The 17,479-nt window shown below is 40.3% G+C and overlaps 1 protein-coding gene across 2 annotated transcripts in view; it reads right to left on the bottom strand.

The window, feature by feature from the left end:
• SNX7 (sorting nexin 7) overlaps positions 1-14,193 on the bottom strand; it is a 32,142-nt gene extending 17,949 nt beyond the window's left edge. Inside the window, exons 1-6 of one of the 2 annotated variants that reach the window (XM_084527286.1) lie at positions 13,729-14,193; positions 8,620-8,802; positions 6,684-6,794; positions 6,094-6,258; positions 4,897-5,098; positions 3,107-3,306 (exon numbers count right to left, since the gene is read on the bottom strand). In XM_084527286.1, coding sequence (XP_084383412.1) covers positions 3,107-3,306; positions 4,897-5,098; positions 6,094-6,258; positions 6,684-6,794; positions 8,620-8,802; positions 13,729-13,932 — 1,065 coding nt within the window. In that variant the 5' untranslated portion in view covers positions 13,933-14,193. The remainder of the gene's footprint in view (positions 1-3,106; positions 3,307-4,896; positions 5,099-6,093; positions 6,259-6,683; positions 6,795-8,619; positions 8,803-13,728) is intronic. The other variant, XM_084527287.1, reaches the window with a different exon arrangement.
• Positions 14,194-17,479: the final 3,286 nt, after the last annotated feature.

The following is a 17,479-nucleotide window of genomic DNA, read 5'->3' as shown; positions in this document are numbered from 1 at the left end:
TGTGAAATCAAAAGTATCTTACTTGAGGAAAAGCTACAATACAAATTAGAATAAATGACTAAGAATGGTAAACAAGGTATTATTGAAATTGTGACTTTAACCAATATTATTCTGCAAGCACCAACTGTAGTTCAGTAACATCAGATAAAATTATCATAAAAATAATAGATGCAATGACATTGATATGTGTGCCTATTTTCAGTATATGTAATTACTTCCTCCCCTAAAACTGTCTTACAGGTATTATATTTTTAGCATAATGCCAAAAAATAATTAGAAAGGGGAGGAAATGTTACTTGTTAGACTACAAAACAGGAATGGTGTAACAGATTAAATTTCCATTTCTGATGTTCATTTGCTATGTGACCTTGAGCAAGTCTTATAAATTTCTCTTTGCCTTAGTTTTCTCATCTGTAAAAGCATACTCAGGTGCGCTTATCTCACAGAAATGTTACAAGGCATTAGTCCTTTAAAAAAATAATCAGAAGCAGGACATACGTAATTGCAAATGTCAAAACCTCCTTTTACTTTGCTGTGCCACAACTGGTTTTACTGCTTCTTCTGCATATACAAAAAAGATTTTCAGAATTTACTTCTAGCACAGGGCATGTTGAAACAGCACAGGGCCTAAGCAGCTCTACCTTTTCTATCTGTCTTATTTGACTGAGTTCTCTCTGATATCTTGTCGCTTTAACAAGCACAACATAAAAAAGCAGTAGGTGAACTTTAAAATAATGTTTCATGTTTCCTTTTGAACATATATACACTAGAAAAATTTGGCAAACTCGACTTGGGACAACTCTGAGTACTACTTTAGCATTACATGCTAACGCATAAATCTACCTTTCAATAGCTTAGAATATCTTCTGTTTCAATAAATATAGAAAATGTTTAGCTGTAAGCACGGAAGTAAAACAATTATGTTTAGAAAAGCTGTCTTTCACATTATGAGTGTTTTATCTTTTTTATTATTCCTTTTGCCTCTTTTAAAACTATTTTATTGACCATATGCCAACATTTATCACAAATATTTCTTAAGTTACAAGATAAAAACAGTAATTTTAACATTAACGTGTTGCAATTATAAGCAAGTGCTGAATTCCAATGTCAAACAAATGGACTATGTTTTATATACATGTTGTTATACTTTTGTAATTTGTATAATAATTAATACTACCCTGCCACAAAGCCATCAAATAATTGTATGCGGACCCATAACCAATTTAGAGCTGCAGTTTGTACCCTGAAGCACAACAGGACAGTTACACTCTCTAGATTTGTTGTCTCCACTGTGAGTCAGTTAGAAAGGAGCCCGTCTAGACATAATTATTTAACTATGAATTTATCTCTTTCCTCAGTTTAAGGCTAAACTCCCAAAAATACAAGGACTAATCACAGTTGTACTGACCACAACTTCTGCATGTTTGCACGTTAGCTTCCTGCAGCAACACACAAAGGTGCCTGTGATGAGGTACCCTAGAAAGCAGGTTTTACTGGTGTGTGACTTCCTTCATTGTATTTTGAGTATGATTAGTAGTCCCCTCTCCGTACTGTGAGAGGGAAGTAAGTTGTAGGAAAAAAACCACGTTGAATGTAAGGAAAAGAGCAGTAGTTTAAGAGGACTGAGCTACTGGAGGAAGATTTTCCTTTGCACAGGACCTTGTGGCAGCTTAATGCTGCATTGCAAGTGTTGCATCAAGGCAACTGCAACTAAGAAAAACAAAACAAAACAAAAACAAAAAAGGAAAAGAAAAAAAAAAGAAACCAGCAGTGAGTAACAGCAACTCGCAACACGTGCATTAAGAGCCAGGAAGTCATTCTGTGGTTTGTGCAGACAAATCTCTCTGTGCTACACACAGAAGCAAGCACCTGTGAAAGGGTGAGCCAAACTGCAAACTAGAAGGCAGTGTCTCTTCAAAAACATGAGGGATGGGATGGCTCACAGCTAACAGATGTACAAGTTCTGAAAAACAAGATTGGAACTGGGGGAGGGGAGGAAATACTGCAATTTGCCAAGCTAGTACTCTCTTTATACCTTTAAGCAAAGTAATGCCTATCTCCATCTGCCTCCATGTACATTTAAATACTGAGGCCTGTGAGATACAGGACATTTTGTATGGTCTCTCTTTTAGTGAAATTTGTTTTAAAGACAGTGGTCACTGTAGTGACCAGCGTAGTGACACAGTAGTTCTTTAACCTTTCAGTTGCTAAGCCATTTGGAGAAACGGGCAATGCTGTGCACTGTGCCAACAAAGGCCTATGCTGGCCAAGTGACCTTGGGTCTTGCTCTACACAAGACCTGTAGCAAACTCAGCCCCTGCTCAGAAGCCACTGCAGTATGAGCAGGACTACCAGCAGAGACACAAAAATGGATACGGCAGATTGCACAGGCATGGCAAATCCTAGACAAAGGCTTGTTTGCAGGCATTCCTGCTTTCTGAAGGCAGCAGAGTGGGAATGATGACATGCTGAAGTCAGTTTTTGAATTACGTTGATTGTCAGGTCAGATTTTTTACATTCTCTCCAAGTGTAAGAAAATTACATATGTGAAGGGAACTGAGAGCATCAGCTTATGGCAGACTAAAACTTGCTTATATAATGACACAGGGACTGGAAGTTTCCTGCTTTTCTAGAAAAAGAAAACATAACTTAGGAACATCTCCCAGAAAAGGAAAGAACCTCTCCAGTCCTCCTCCCCCTCACAATCTGTTACTAGATGAGTCCGTATTTCACCAGTGTCAGCAGAGGTCTTTCTGAACTGCTGTTCCTCGAGCCTTTCTGTGTTCCAGCCTCTGCTACAACACAGAGCTCTCTTCAGAGGGCAAAATCCAAACTCTTCCGCACGACTACCACGAGTGGATCCATGCCACACAAAACTAGCAAGCCTTTCTCATCTGAAAGGGGTGCCTCTAGCCTGATTAACAAGGGAAACAGGACAAACTGGATTCTCTGCTGATGGACAGCGATCCTGTGTAGTGCAGGTTTACTAAGGGCAGTTAATGACAGCAAAATCATTTTCATCAGTTACAAACTCTCTTCTAGAGTTTGTCAGTGCCCTAAGCCAAACTTCATATACTGCCATAAGAAATCCTAAAGGAAGCCTTACCATCAGAATTTCACTGTAGAGAACATACTCATGTAAGATCGGTAGCAGATTTTCCGAGAGCCCTGCCATTCGTTTCTCTGTAGCCTTGCAACACTTGTCAATGCAGCTGGCGATGCCTTTTAGGGAGTCTGCTATATCTTCTTCTGATGCTGACCAAAGTGTGTGGATGGGGCCGTATTCCTTCATTTCATTAAAATACTCTTAACAGGAACATATACACAGGTTAGTTGTTTGTTCACTAACAGGTGTCTAAGCGATACAAATTGCAACCTCATATTTCCTGTGAATGCAGCAAGAAACTAGGACTAATGTTTAATATTTGCTTAGTATGTTCTCAAAGGTGCATACCTAAGTTCATTCCAGTTCTGCAGGTGTTATCTTCTTCAGAAACTTGTATTACTCTAAACAGATAGGTATCCTAAAAATTGCTTCTCTTATGTCTCTGAGCCAAGTGCTGATACGGGGAAGAAAGAATAAGGTACTGCTGTTTGGCAGTACTTAATTTGGCAAGGCTGGTTATGACCTGGAAGATGTTCACAGGATGGTACTGAGAACACGTTTCCATTTATTGAAAACATAATTTTATCACAATTGAGTTTATAATGAAGAAATGTCCAACAAAAGTTGCCAAACAGTTTTGTGCCATGAAGAAATCAATATTTACTTTGAGATCACTTTGACAAAAAAACCCTCCATGGATAATGTAATTAAGACTCTCATGTTAGGCAATTACAAGCAGGACTATTTTCTGAATGTTCTCAGTTATCAACAGGTCACGTCCCCAGCAGTGCAGCCTTGCACGCTAGTGTTCTGCCTATTGCTATCTGGAAAATCTAGAAAGAAGATACATCCAGCAGCACTTGGGAACATGTCAAAATTCATAAGGTGTTCCAAGAAATATTTTGTCATTGATGACTTGAACCTAAGAACCTCAGCCAGATATTTCCACTGGAATGAACTATAAAAAAAGGAACCCTTTTCAGCAACATTTATTCTCCTTTTATTAGACCCCTCCAGCTTAGTGAGGACACACTGAAATGTGGTACTGCACACTAAAGCACAAGGTCTTGGTTACTACAGAACAAAGTGTAGCACTTCAAATTATATTATATATACAATAACATTTCTCAAGTGCTGACCAGTAGAAATTGTAAACAGACCTAGTCTGAGATCAGGGTCAAGCTCAGAAAGTTAATAATTTAGAGTTTCAAGTAGGTGTGTAAACTGCTGTTACTGATGAAAAATATGAGCTGAAGTCATCCTTCTCAAGAAAACTCTAACAGGCACAGATTCCCATGGCAGACACCATGGCCCACAGCAAAGCTCTTCATCTACTTGGCCAATACATAAAAAAGGTGCGGAATAAAACTGAAGAAGACATTTAGAGATCTGGAATCTGTGTGGCATTATGCCAGGACAAGACAGGAGAAAAAAACTAACTCTACATTCCACTCAAAGTACAAAACAAAAGGTCATGCAGATCTCCAATAACCACAATAAAATGACAGCCCCACTTGTTATGTTTTCTTCTTTTTAAGCTCCTTACTGGGTAGGTCAATGACATGTTAAAACTTTCCCTATTACCAAGCTATTCAAGTTAACTTGAAGATCTGCCAGAACAATGACCATTATGAAAAGCACCGCATAAATACAAATCTTCCCTTTTTCCCTGCTTGCTGGAAAGAAGTATTTTGCTTGGCATAATGAAAATGAATGTACTGTTTACAACAAGTTGTTTTCCAGTATATTAATTTCTTAAATCCATAAAAAGATATTTGTTTTCTACTTACCCCTTTCTTCCTTGTAGATTCTATGAGCTATTTTGTCCAGTACATTTATTTTCTGACTAAATGTTTCCATATAATCATTCATTTCTGTAAACATTTCAGGACGATTTTTAACTCCTCCTCTTACTGAGGATGCTACAGCTCTTACAGTCTGTCCCATTCTGCTCAGCAAACCAGGGCCCTGCTTCTTGTGTGAGGAGAGTTCCTAAAAAACAGAACATGCTGAGTTTACTTGCACATATATTTTTAAATTCTTTAAAAATAATATGTGGTTAAAAGCTTTCTGTTTTGTTTTAAAACAAAACTATATTCATAGACCTCTGTGGGGAAAAAAAAAAAAAAAAAAAAGCAATTCAGATGTCTTTTTAGTGGATAAATCTCACTCTAAAATTATTAGACCAGTGTCAGAACCATAACCGTCACATGCATTTATTAACTAAGCCTTTCTGGACAAACATAAACATGCTGTGCGTCATGCTCTCACAAAGAATGATTAAAGATGGCAGAAAACCTTTACCCTTTCGTTCCTTAGAGTTGACTAGATTGCAATTTAGCCTTGTGAACAGGAAAGCAGAGGTAATGATTGCAGAAAGAACTCATTGAGAAAAGCAAACAATGTTCCTACTGGAAGAAATAAGCCAGCGATTTTCTGTAACTATTTTTACATGTTGATAGAATAGCCTTTGCTAAAGTTCAGAGGCAGGCTTTCTGAGTACAAAACTCTGATCTTCAAGTGGCAACATCTTGCAAAAATACCACAGGAAATACAAAGGATATATTTTTCTTTTATGAGACCAGTATAACTTAAAAAAAAAAAAAAATCAGATGAAAAAGACAAGTGCTATGCCAAAACTGTAATTCATTTAAATTACTACTTTTCATATAATCTTTGAAGCTTATGTGTATAATAGAAAGCATGCAGAGTTGAAATATTGTGCCACAAAAATCCAAAACGCAGCAACAAAAACTGCTTTGGCAGGTACAGCAATATTTATGGCCACACGCAAGATTACCAAATGCACAGAAGAAAAGGTTATCTCCGGGGACGAATATTCCATAAATTCCACACCTTCTTCTGACACTTCTGTAACAAGCTGTGGGAGGATGCTATTGAATACTGAACTAGGGAGACTCCTGATACACTCTACTAACACACGACATGGTTTCATATAACTGTAGATAAAAATAAAGCCATTTTACCCAGGCTTGTGCAGTAAGAAAAATTTTGAAGTCTTCATTAAAAGTTAAAGTTGGATGATCAGCAATGCGGTTCAAAAATTTATGTAAAGCTTTTCTTCGAGTCTCAATGAATTCATCGCTAAATCGTTCCACCATTCCTTTCATTATGAATTTTTCAGGCAATGGCTAAAAAAAAAAGAAAAAAGTGTACTGTATAACTTGCAAAATATTAGGGATATTATAACAGTTCCTCTACTTACTGAAAACATAGAAACATAGATACAGCTTGTAAAATTCACCATGTAAAAGCAAACTGCTACAAAACTATCATATTTAACAGCGGTATATACTGGTATTTGTAGCCGATAGTATAGCAGGATACAAGTACAATTAAGAAAGGGGAAATAAATTACTGCAAATGGCACAATTTCAAACATAAGTGAATTACAGAATTTTTAATTATCGCTTATATACATACATAGAAAGCTACTAAAAGGTTAGTTTGATGCTCATGAGAGTTCAGAAACACAAGAAAGCCTTCAAGCAGCTCTGTTTAAAACTGGGGTCATCTTATAAATGAATAAAAATAACATAAGGTTTAACAAACGAACAGGAATAATTAGTGTTGGATGTGCTTCTTCGAGTTTGCTCTTCAACCAAAGGAAATCCTGATACCGTCTTCGAACTTCATATTCACAGGAGTCAAATTCACCACGAGATGTCTGAAAACCATGGAGATAAAAAACAGGACCAGAAAGTGAGAATACTGTGAAAAAATAATGATATTGTTTTAGATTTTGAAGAAAACTGCATACGTGATTCTATTTTGCCCTTGCTATTTGCTTGCTGTTTTTTAATGCATGACGATCAATCTCTTAATGAAATAGAACACATGCAATTTTAGCAACAAATCCAAGTTCTACTTTGAAACAACATCAACAACAAAAGAAAAACTAAACAGCAGAGTGACCTAAAATAATCACCCTAGCAGTGTTTTCAGAAGATTTCAATCATTACTTTACTGTGCCATGTCCCTTTTAGCAATCATAGTTATGTTGATTACCCTTAGGGCACTTCTTCTGAAATGATTTGAAATCAATGAGTGAGGAAAGTCCATTTTTTAGCATTCTGAAAAAGCTAGAAATAGCTGACATACGTCCTTGGGGCCTGCTGATGCCAGTCAACAATCCTCACATTCAGAACGTGAAAACTTCAGCACATCACAGAAGTAACATTTCCTGTGCTGTTTAATGGATTCTGCTATTCCATCATCAACTCCAGTTCTGTAGCCCTTTGTCAGAGCTTGCCAACAAACCTTTAATGCTTGTAAAAATGCTTATTACAGCATTGTGAAATTGTCAAACCATGAGATTTATTTTATCACCACTCTATCTTCTAGAATCAAGCTACAAAGAGCTCATGTTTACATCAGAGTGATGCATGCTGTTTAGCGTTTGTTGTTGCACGGAGATTTATAATGCAATGCAAGTAAATTCTAAAAAACTCAAAACACACTTTACCAATCTAAACATTTTTGAGGACTGAATAAATTTTTTTCAAGTTATGTGGGAGGAATGACATTACTTTATCATCAACAACCAGCACTTCAAATTAAATATGATAAGAAAGGATGGAAGAGATAAAAAAGGAAAAGCAATCCACCTTACAATCCTTCCATATTTGCCTGCAGAAAAAATGTTCTTTTGTCTACAAAAAGATGCATAAAGTGAAAATTATTGCTAGCAACCTAATGAAGATAGCTCTCTTCCTACTCTTTAAATATTTTATGAGGAATTGATAACTTCTCTTATTTAAAGATGAATAATTCCCATTTGAAAATTTGGTTTTAAATGAATCTTTTAAAAAGAACTCAAAGTAAAATAAATTAACACAGTAATTCTCAAAACACAGCCTGCAGAATATTTGCTGGTAATCCCAAATGATCTGTCTGGTCTCACAACACTTTCTTCCTTATTTCCAGTGAATAATTTGCATTCAGGACAGCAAAAAATACACTATGTTGTTTCCTAATATTACTTTTTTTTTCATTTGAGAATTGTGGCAGTTTCCCAGAAATCATATGCGACTGTTGATGGGAAACAAACTTCCCCATCGCAGTGGGCATTGCAATTACGAAAGAATGGAGCTGAAAGACTTTGTAGCAGCAAGTCTTGCAAAGCAAAAGGCCTGCAAGTGATCCAAAAGTCATATAATACGTTGGCTAACACAGTGTCTTCAAACAAAATCAGTGGCTCTGCTGTTTCATATTCATGTCGAAGATCACAACAGAAAATATTTATTTCCATATAGAACTGAATTTGCCATTGAAGGAATACCAGCTATTTTCTCAGTATAAAAAAATCTATGTACATAACGTCTGTAGACTTTACTGATTTTTTTAAAAAACTTCCAGTTTCATACCGTTTTAGTGCTCTACAACTCATAGCAAAATCAGACTATGATTTCAACTTAGTAATATCCCAAAGAATGGTTCAAAAGAAGAGGGAAAATATTGTTACCAGTGTAAGCCACTGAATAGATGCTTACCTTTGTGATTACTCTGTATGTAATGAATGTTTCAATGGCTGTAATGTGGCTTTCAGGATCATCGACAGTAATGAAGAGATCTTTTAATTCTGGTTCATCTTCAAATTTATACTGGTTTATCATAGATGAGGGGGATATTGTCATTGAAGGACTGAATGAGTTTGCTTCAGCCAATGATGTATCCTGCATATAAGACATGAGAACATTCATATTGAAACATATTTACGCACACACAAACATGTCTCAGATGCTGTAACGGCAAGATGAAAGAATTATATGATATGTGGCAAATCTATTATCTATTCACTTCAGTAAGGACGTAAGAAATAAGAATGAGACTTATTCTTTAACTGATGAAAGCAAAATGCTACCATTTGACTAGACCTTTATGCATAGTTAGAAAGAGAAATTGCCTGTGAATGCTTAAATTAGTTATGATTACAAGCATCTAGTATTTGTGTAGTATGATTACCAGCTTTATTATAATGGTTAGAAGCCAGTTACTCAGGACTCATCATGCTTGAATTATCTCTAGTATGTTGAACAGGGTGGATAAGAAAGTACGATTTTAAGAAACAAGACAAAATCTAAATCAGAATTTTTACTGGAATTGGGTATCCCAGTTTGCATATATTTTAAAATAGAATTTCAAATGGGAAACTTTTACAGAGATGTAAATTTAATCTTTAAAAAAAAAAAAAGCTAAGTAAGAATGCAGTACAAAATTACTGCTTAATTTATTAATTTAATTAAATTCACTAACTCAGAAAACAGCATAATAATTTAATAAATTATTAAAAATAAATGAAAGCAATTAAAATCAATAATCATATTGTAAATATCAGACATTTAATATAGCTTTTCTAACATATCCAATGCAATGAAGTATTTCAATTAATAACAAGCTTCAATATTTCTCGGTGTTTTTGGAAAGTTGCTTTCTCTTTTCATAAACTTAAGCTTATACACAAAACTGGGTAAAAACTGGCTATTTAAATCAGAATTTCTGAATGAGATCATCAGGCAAATGAGCAACCACACTGCCAGGAGCCCCGCGCTGCGCTGCCATCCTACACAGGACTTCTACGCTGCCCTTGGCACTGGGAGCTCGCCTGAGCTACCTTTCTATCTGCTTTATGCCACAGTAAAACCAATTGCTTTCTCGTCCAAGCCTGTGAATCAGCAACACGGAACAGCTTGGGTTGGGAGGGACCCTAAAGACCACCCAGTTCCAACACCTTGCCCTGCGCAGGGATGCTGCCCACTGGATCGGATTCCCCTTGGCCCAACCAGCCTGGCCTCGAACACCTCCAGGGATGGGGCATGCACGGCTTCTCCGGGCAGCCTGCTCATGAAACTGGCTCCTCTCTTGCAAGAGAATCCCAGAGTGGTAAAAAAAGGTCCTTTCTAGTGCCTTGCTGGCTATGGAGCATGCAGAAAAGGGATGCTGCTGAAGAGAAAACTGGTGAAATGTCAGGAGTGGAAATGTGTGAGGCCACGCAAGCTGGAGCCAGGTATTGCCATGTGGGACTGAGGAGTGCAAGACTGGTGTCACTGAGGATGGAAAGACTTTCTCCTTTGGATTTAACCAAACCAAAGCTGCCTCTGGGCTATGTTCTCCCCTCTCACTCTTTTCCAGTCTTTAACCTCATCATCATACACTGCCAGCTCCCTCCTTTGGATTTTTCAATGTACTCTCACACACAGGGAGTAGAAACCTCTGTCGTGAACCATGCACTGAAATCACTCATGTACCAGATCTCCTCCCATCACGCATGTACAGTTCTTTGACCAGGGAAACAAAGCCAAGAAGAAAGGTTAAAGACAATGCTTTAAATATTACAGAGCTGCTTCCTTGTATGCCTGCCAGTCACGTTATGTATTTTACTCAGCCTGTTCCAACCCACGATTTCTGTATTGGTACGTAGTCTGCACCGCCGGCAGTGGTGGAGGATGAATAGAAAAGCTGTGTTTTCATGGCTCACCAGCACTAGCTGCCCGTGCTCCCCATGAAGAATGCAACTGCTTTCCAAACGTGCGAGTTCAGGGCAGGCCATGTGATTCACAGTGCTGAGACAATGGGAAATTCCCAGGGAGAGAAAAATGCATGTGAGCATGTAAGGGACTTGGATGGCCATACACTCGAGGAATAATGATACTGCAAAGCCTAAACCGGATCAAGGCAAATGTGTTTCATATCTTCTAATTTCCTATGGGCCATTACTATCTTAATATTTCCTTCCTCTTTCTAGGTTGCTACTAAAAGTTGTTCTATACAGGCAGGTTCCTGAAAGCATGCTTTTATATGAGAGGCCTAAAAAATACATAGCTTATAAATAAAACGCTGACAATAAAAATCCACAGAGTAAGCAGGACTTCTGTTTTGTTGTAGTATGGTTTCTGTGTTGTCTGCATGTCAGTGAATACATGTAAGGTTTAAACAAGCATCTGTTTCTCTATCATCACGATACTTCAGGTTTATTTCCAGCAGTTCTTGAAGTTTGCTGACATGTCTGATGCCATCACAGGGGAACACAGTTAAAAAAAAAAAAAAAAAAAAAAAAAAAGATAATTAGATAATTTTCTGTTTTCTACACAGCTGTAACTTTGGGGTTGGTCCTGTTTTTGTGTGCATACTGTTGACGGTGGAAGTTGTATGGCAGGGGAAAAACAGATGATTCTTCCAGCTCTTGGTTTTTAAAACCTTTTTTTATAAACTTCTTTCCTCTTTATCTATGTGAAGAAAGTCAAGGCTTTGCCCTTGATAAGGAGGCACTTTCCCACACCTTCCACGACTCCATGTGCCTACCAACCCCCTCCTCCCTTCCATGCCCTTGAACTACTGGCAGAAGAGACGAAACCTTTGAAACCTTTAAATCCTTGATCAACTTGTTCTGAAAAAAGTAGCAATTCTGTGGTGGCATGTACATCTTTTCTACAAACACCATGAATTAAGTTTTCTGTAATCATGGGAGACAAGCATTGTAAAACCGAGTTTTGAAAGGACGGCTGCTTAACATTTTAAGTATTAACCAAATCACTGACAGCTTTGTCAATGTCATGTCAAGGTACCACCAGCAAGGAACACAAGGATTACTGGAGTGCAGTACATGTGGTACTGTACTTTGAAACCCATGGAAGAAAGCAGGCTGCAAACACTGCATTCGTGTGACTCATCATTCAACCCTGAGAGGCTGTCTCTGCTAAAACGACCTCAGAACTTTTTCCATGGTAACAGAAACTGGGATAAAGTGAAATGCACGTTACATTATGAAATGCTTTATCAGGGCTGCCGAATAAAATGCTAGTCTGTAATATTTGAGGTATGTCGCCGGATATTGGGCCAGTGGTTTATGACACTATCAGGTTAAATGTCTATGAATTTTCATACAATAAAAGCTTTGCCTTTACAACTTGAGTAATAACTTACAGTATTGAGGCTGACAATTTTTAAGAACCTCATTTTTCACCATTTTGGTAGCTGGTCCATTTCACTGACTAAACTTAGAAAAATGAAGTCAGTGTCAGGCACTGAGCACTGCACTGCCGCTGCATCCCATTGGGCCTGCAAATGCTGGCGACCTTAAAGACAGTGGTGTAAGACACTCCATTAAAATACAATTTAATACAAGGTGGTCTTGGAACAGCACATTATGGAAAAATCAGTTTTACAAAAATAAGTCTGATGCTACATTTAGCTTGTCAGTTTCCCTTTAACATACAGAACACAAACAGAGGATGCAACCCCAAATCACCCTCACAGGTTTTCGTCCTCTCAAAAGATCAGTGCTCAAGCTGTAGCTGAAAACAAACTGAATTTCTGGCCAACATATAACCACTAAATGTATGTGTCTAAGATTTGGAAAGAACACTGGAGCTTTAACACAGTTTGACACATTTTCTTGTTCGCAGAAATAGGTTATTTTGCATGCAGTAAATCTTTTATTAGTAGCTAACATTAACAGTAGTTAAGATTTAATATAAGCAAGAAATATTTTTGCATGAATCTAGGTGGCAGTAATTTAAGGATATAGATATTTCCCATAGAGCAGCAGTATCTCATATCATCCATACTTGTTTTTATTTTTTATTCTCAAGGAACTTCACCCTTGATAAGCAAGCATGTTGATATGTTGTATTGATAGGCACTGACACCTGCATGCAGAACTGCCTGAGCTTACCTCGTAAACGCAAAAGGATTCAAGGTAAGATACAACTAAAGTTATATTTAACATTGGTTTTGTCTGCAAGTTCAGCAAATCTTCAGATCAGATCAAGACTGATACTTTTCCAGAAAATATGATTTGGCTAAACCCTAGTTATGCTTTAGAAAAACACTGATAACTTAGTGAAGTTTAGCCTGACCTCTTGTATGTTACAGATTATTAAATTACCTAATAGATACCTGTGGTGTTAAAATGCATGAATTTCAAGAATTTTATTGCAGTCACAGTTTAAATACATAGCTCCTAAGAACGAGGCTTTTATTCCAATGTGTTTTTTTATTCACACATACAAAAACGTATCTTTTTTACACAAAAATAGAAAATATACACTTAGTTCATATTACACTTGGTCCTAATAAAAATGTTTGCTGTCGCATTTTCAAATAGGAAAAATATTTACTATTTCTTTCCATCGTCATACATTCTGGTACCCAACAGACAGAAGTCTCAGCAAGTGGATGGGGCCACAGCTGCCCTATACATTTTTTCCACCTCAGCTCTCTGTACGTCCTTACGGGACATTTTACACAGCCATGACAGGGCAAACGCATCCCTCGCAGGCTCCCTTCTCTAGCGGCTGAGAGGGCGAGAGTTAAAGCCCTGTCTTGACCAAACCAGCACGAAATGAGAGCCCTTACACGTGGCAGCCTCACCACCCTTCATGAGATTCATCACAACCAGCAATCAGCCCTGCCCGCGCTGACGGCCGGACAGACGGACAGACGGACGGAGGGAGGGAGGGAGGGAAGGAGCCGGGACCCGCCCGATGCCGGCGGGGCCGCCGCGGGGAGCGGAGCGGAGCTGCCGTGCGCAGCCGGGCCTCGCCTCCCCTCCCCTCCCGCCCCGTCCCGCCCCGTCCCGTGCCGTCCCGGTCCCGCCGTACCTTGCTGAACACCTCCAGGTCGTCCTCCTCGTCGTCCAACTCCAGCACCTCTGCGGGGGCGCCCAGCAGCGGCACCCGGGCGGCGCCGGGGGTGCTGGCGGGGAGCTCAGCCCCGGCCCCGCTCCCGCTCCCGCTCCCGCTCCCTCCCCCGGCAGGGGGGAGCAGCGGCGGCGGCGGCCCCGGGACCCGTCCCTCTGCCTCCATCCTCGCCGCGAGCGCGGGCGGCCGCCCCGCCGGAGCCGCTCCCCGGGGCACCGCAATTGGCCGCCCGCCGCTGCCCCGGCCCCGCCCGCGGACCGCCCTCGGACCGGCCCCGGCCCCGGCCCCGGCCCCGGCCCCGGGGCGCGCCCAGTGCGCAGGAGTGGAAGCGGCGGCGGCTGCGGGAGGCGCCGCCGGGACGGGGCGGGACGGGGACGGGGACGGGGACGGGGAGTGGGGCGGGGGGGGCGGTGTCTGCTCAAAGCCGGTCCCGGCACGGAGAGGCGGCCCAGGCGGCTTTCTGCTGCTTCCAAGCCTGCCCAGCGGGCGTGCCCCCTGGCTGCAGACACATCCCAGGCGGAAAGCACGCCTGGCTTCCTGCCTCGTGTGCCCGGACAGCCCTTTGCTGTGTAGCTGGACTTGTTTGCTCTTGATCTTGAGGTCTGCACTGCCTCTCTGATGTTGAGGCCAGAGATCACTTTGGGGTCAGAGGTTCACTTGTGAGGTATTATTGGCACCATGTTACATCTGAAAAGGGATTTTTTTTAATTTTTTTATTTTTTTTTTTAAATAATCAGCCATTTATAAATGGTGGAGCAGCAATAAGTTCAAACATCAGAACTGAGGGACTATGACGCTGCCTAAGTTCCTTAGCTCTCCCCTTCGAGCATCCCCGTTACTGGCTGTCATCAATGCAGGGACTGGATGTTTTCCCCACAGCCTCTCCCTCATCCCGTGCAGGGTAATTCCTTGAAGGCAAATAAGATGGAACAGGTGCTGGTGCTTGTTGGGGGAGCTCGGGACACCCGGGATGTGAGCAGGCAGGTTGAAGGCAAGAAGGGTTGGCGCAGCAGTTCCTTTGTGCTGCTGGGCAGGTCAGACCCGCCGTGAGGAACAGTGCTCTTTTTACAGGTTCACTTTGAAATAGCTGAAGTCAATGGGAACTTCGTTATTGTTGGCTTCAGAAGTCCTAGACTGGTACTTAAACAGGCAGATGTGGCATAATTTTTCTTTACCTTTGTTCCCTAGCTGTCAAATTAGAAAAGGCAAAACCCGTAATCAAATGAAAGTACTTTGAAAGCCATTCACTCATGAAACATTCTTAGCAACTGATGAGGAAATTCACTTCATATTTCATGCTTTTCAATAAACTCAGCCATGGTCTGCGTGTTGCTGCAGGCTGTGCTGTGCTTGGGTACTGCTGAGGTGAAGCTGCTGCTTTCTGTAGCATTCAATTAACAGCAGGCCCTGGGGTGAGGCCCTCGGTTCCTGCCCATCTGCCCAGCCCATGGTGGGACCTTGGGCTCCATCCCACGCTGCTCATCAAGGCTGGTCCCTGTGACAGGGCAGACGCTTCTCACCCTGCACCAAACGGGCTCTGCCCACCTCTGTGCCTCACAGCACCTTCCCTCTGCTCTTGCTACTCCTACTGTATCCTTGGGTGCCTTGTGCACCAGACCCCAACAGGAAATGCGTAACGCAGAATACCCTGAGTTGGAAGGGGCCCACAAGCATCAGCAAGTCTAACGGGACCACCCCAAAAGCAAACCATCTGTTTTTCCTACTCTTTCTAACTCACCCTTCATACAAAAGCAGTTAGAGGAGCTAGGTTGTCTTCTGTCTGCTGCTCCATACAGGTGACGGATGGGCATTGTTTCCTCTTTGGTTTTGGTTTTATTTCACTGTTTTAAAGTGCTAGAGGCATACAGGGTTTCTGAATGAAGTACCTACAGCCTGCATAATGCCTATTTTATTAATGTGTTTGAATTTAAATTCAGGTGTTACACTTGTGAAGCAGTAACTGAGAAAAAGGAAAGTTACTGAGGATCACAATTCCAGACACCACACATTAGAGATGATAAATAAGGGACAGCCAGTCACAGAATGTATAAAACTGATGTACTGTAGTCTTGAATACTAAGGCTGTCATCTCTATCATATTAATTTTTTGAAGTTTTACCATTCTCCTGCATTCTTTATTTCTGTTTGAGAGAAATCTCAGAAGATACTTTAATTGGACTTATTTTTTCTTATTATAGCTTTTTATTATCTCATTAATCAATCTTAACAAGACATATTTTTGATTGCCCACTGGCAGTGCTTATCTTTCTGTGTTTTATATTTGAAGTACCAATCTGTGAGGAAAAGTTATTCATTGTCCTTTGCTCTGTGAAAAAAGGCATTACCTCTATCAGTTACTCAGAGTTTCAATCACTGCCAAAACAAAGTAGAAAGCCATTCTGCCACCCCTTCCCCCTGCCCTCCATCCCAGCTGTCTCTAATCTAATGAAAGGGCCGAGGGAATAAATTGCCACTTAGGGACACCTGCACTTCCCCACCAAGCCACAGTTACCAGCTCCTCTGTGCCCTGCTGTATTTAGCAACAAGAACTTTTTACAGACTCACGAATTTGTTGCAGATTTTCTGGTGTAGGACCAATGACAACTTTAAATAGTGAAATAGTTGTGCTGTTCAGAGATGTCGGTCACATAAATACTATGTTCAACACAGAGGATTTACAGGTACTGTTATTTCAAAAGTGTATTGCTGCAGATCTTGCTTATTATTAATTTCTGTGTGCGTGTGTGTGCACATGTATGCCAGGAGGCTGCGTGTTTCCTGAGCACCTGGGATTTACACATTTAACCACAAATACCCTTCCCTGAACATATGGAATTATATCTTGGCAACAGTCAAGGGCCAATATGTCAGTTTTCATGCCATGAGTATCATTGCCCTACTTACTTAAAGAAATAGATATTGCACTGAGTCAATAGTGAAAAATATTTTTGGAAGGAAATGTTAATATTTTGTAAAATATGGTGTTGTCTAAGTAACTGTTCAGTTGTCATGAAATGCTGTAAAACCTTCAGTTGTTTCAGGTCCTCCTACTCGGGAACACTGAGTGGAGCATTCACATATGCCAGGGCTGAGCTGCAATTGCCTCCAACTTTTATTTATTCGCTTAAACCCAAAAAGCTATTTTGTATTACAAAAATGTCAGTATTATTCCTGCTTGTATTTTCCCTCTTCCTTTGGTAAGAGTGTTGATCCTAGCTAGTAATCCCTACCAGAGTTGCTTTTTCTTGAACAAATTAAATTTACAAACACCGAAGCAGAACCGAGCTATTCCTTCGCTCTCATGTGCAGGCTGCATGTGATCCCTTTAGGCCACAATACCACTTTGAATGCTTAATGTTGACTTGTCGAGTTTCACCAACTGCACGGTGATATGGACAGGATTAAATCTTGTTTTATTTCATCTCCTCCCTAGCCAGGCAGTCAGGGGGTATGGAGGGCTCATGGTGTTTTACTCTGTTCCACCACTGAAGTGCAAATAATAAGCATATTAGTAAATCTGCTGACATTCAGCACCTTGACGCAAATGAGCAGGTTTTTCTAGGTCTGAAATGCATTGTCAAGTGGAATTCTTGTCAGGGTTGTCTCATGTATAAGCAGAAGTCATTACATTTACACCCAGAAGATATTTCGATGGTGAATTAAGGGCTGACCTTCGTATCATACTGTTTATTAGCGCAAGCTTTATAGAAAG

Source organism: Aythya ferina, assembly GCF_964211825.1.
Source record: "Aythya ferina genome assembly, chromosome: 8".
Lineage (NCBI taxonomy): Eukaryota > Metazoa > Chordata > Aves > Anseriformes > Anatidae > Aythya > Aythya ferina.
The sequence above is the reverse complement of the archived record's forward strand: the minus strand, read 5'-3'. Positions and strand labels throughout refer to the sequence as shown.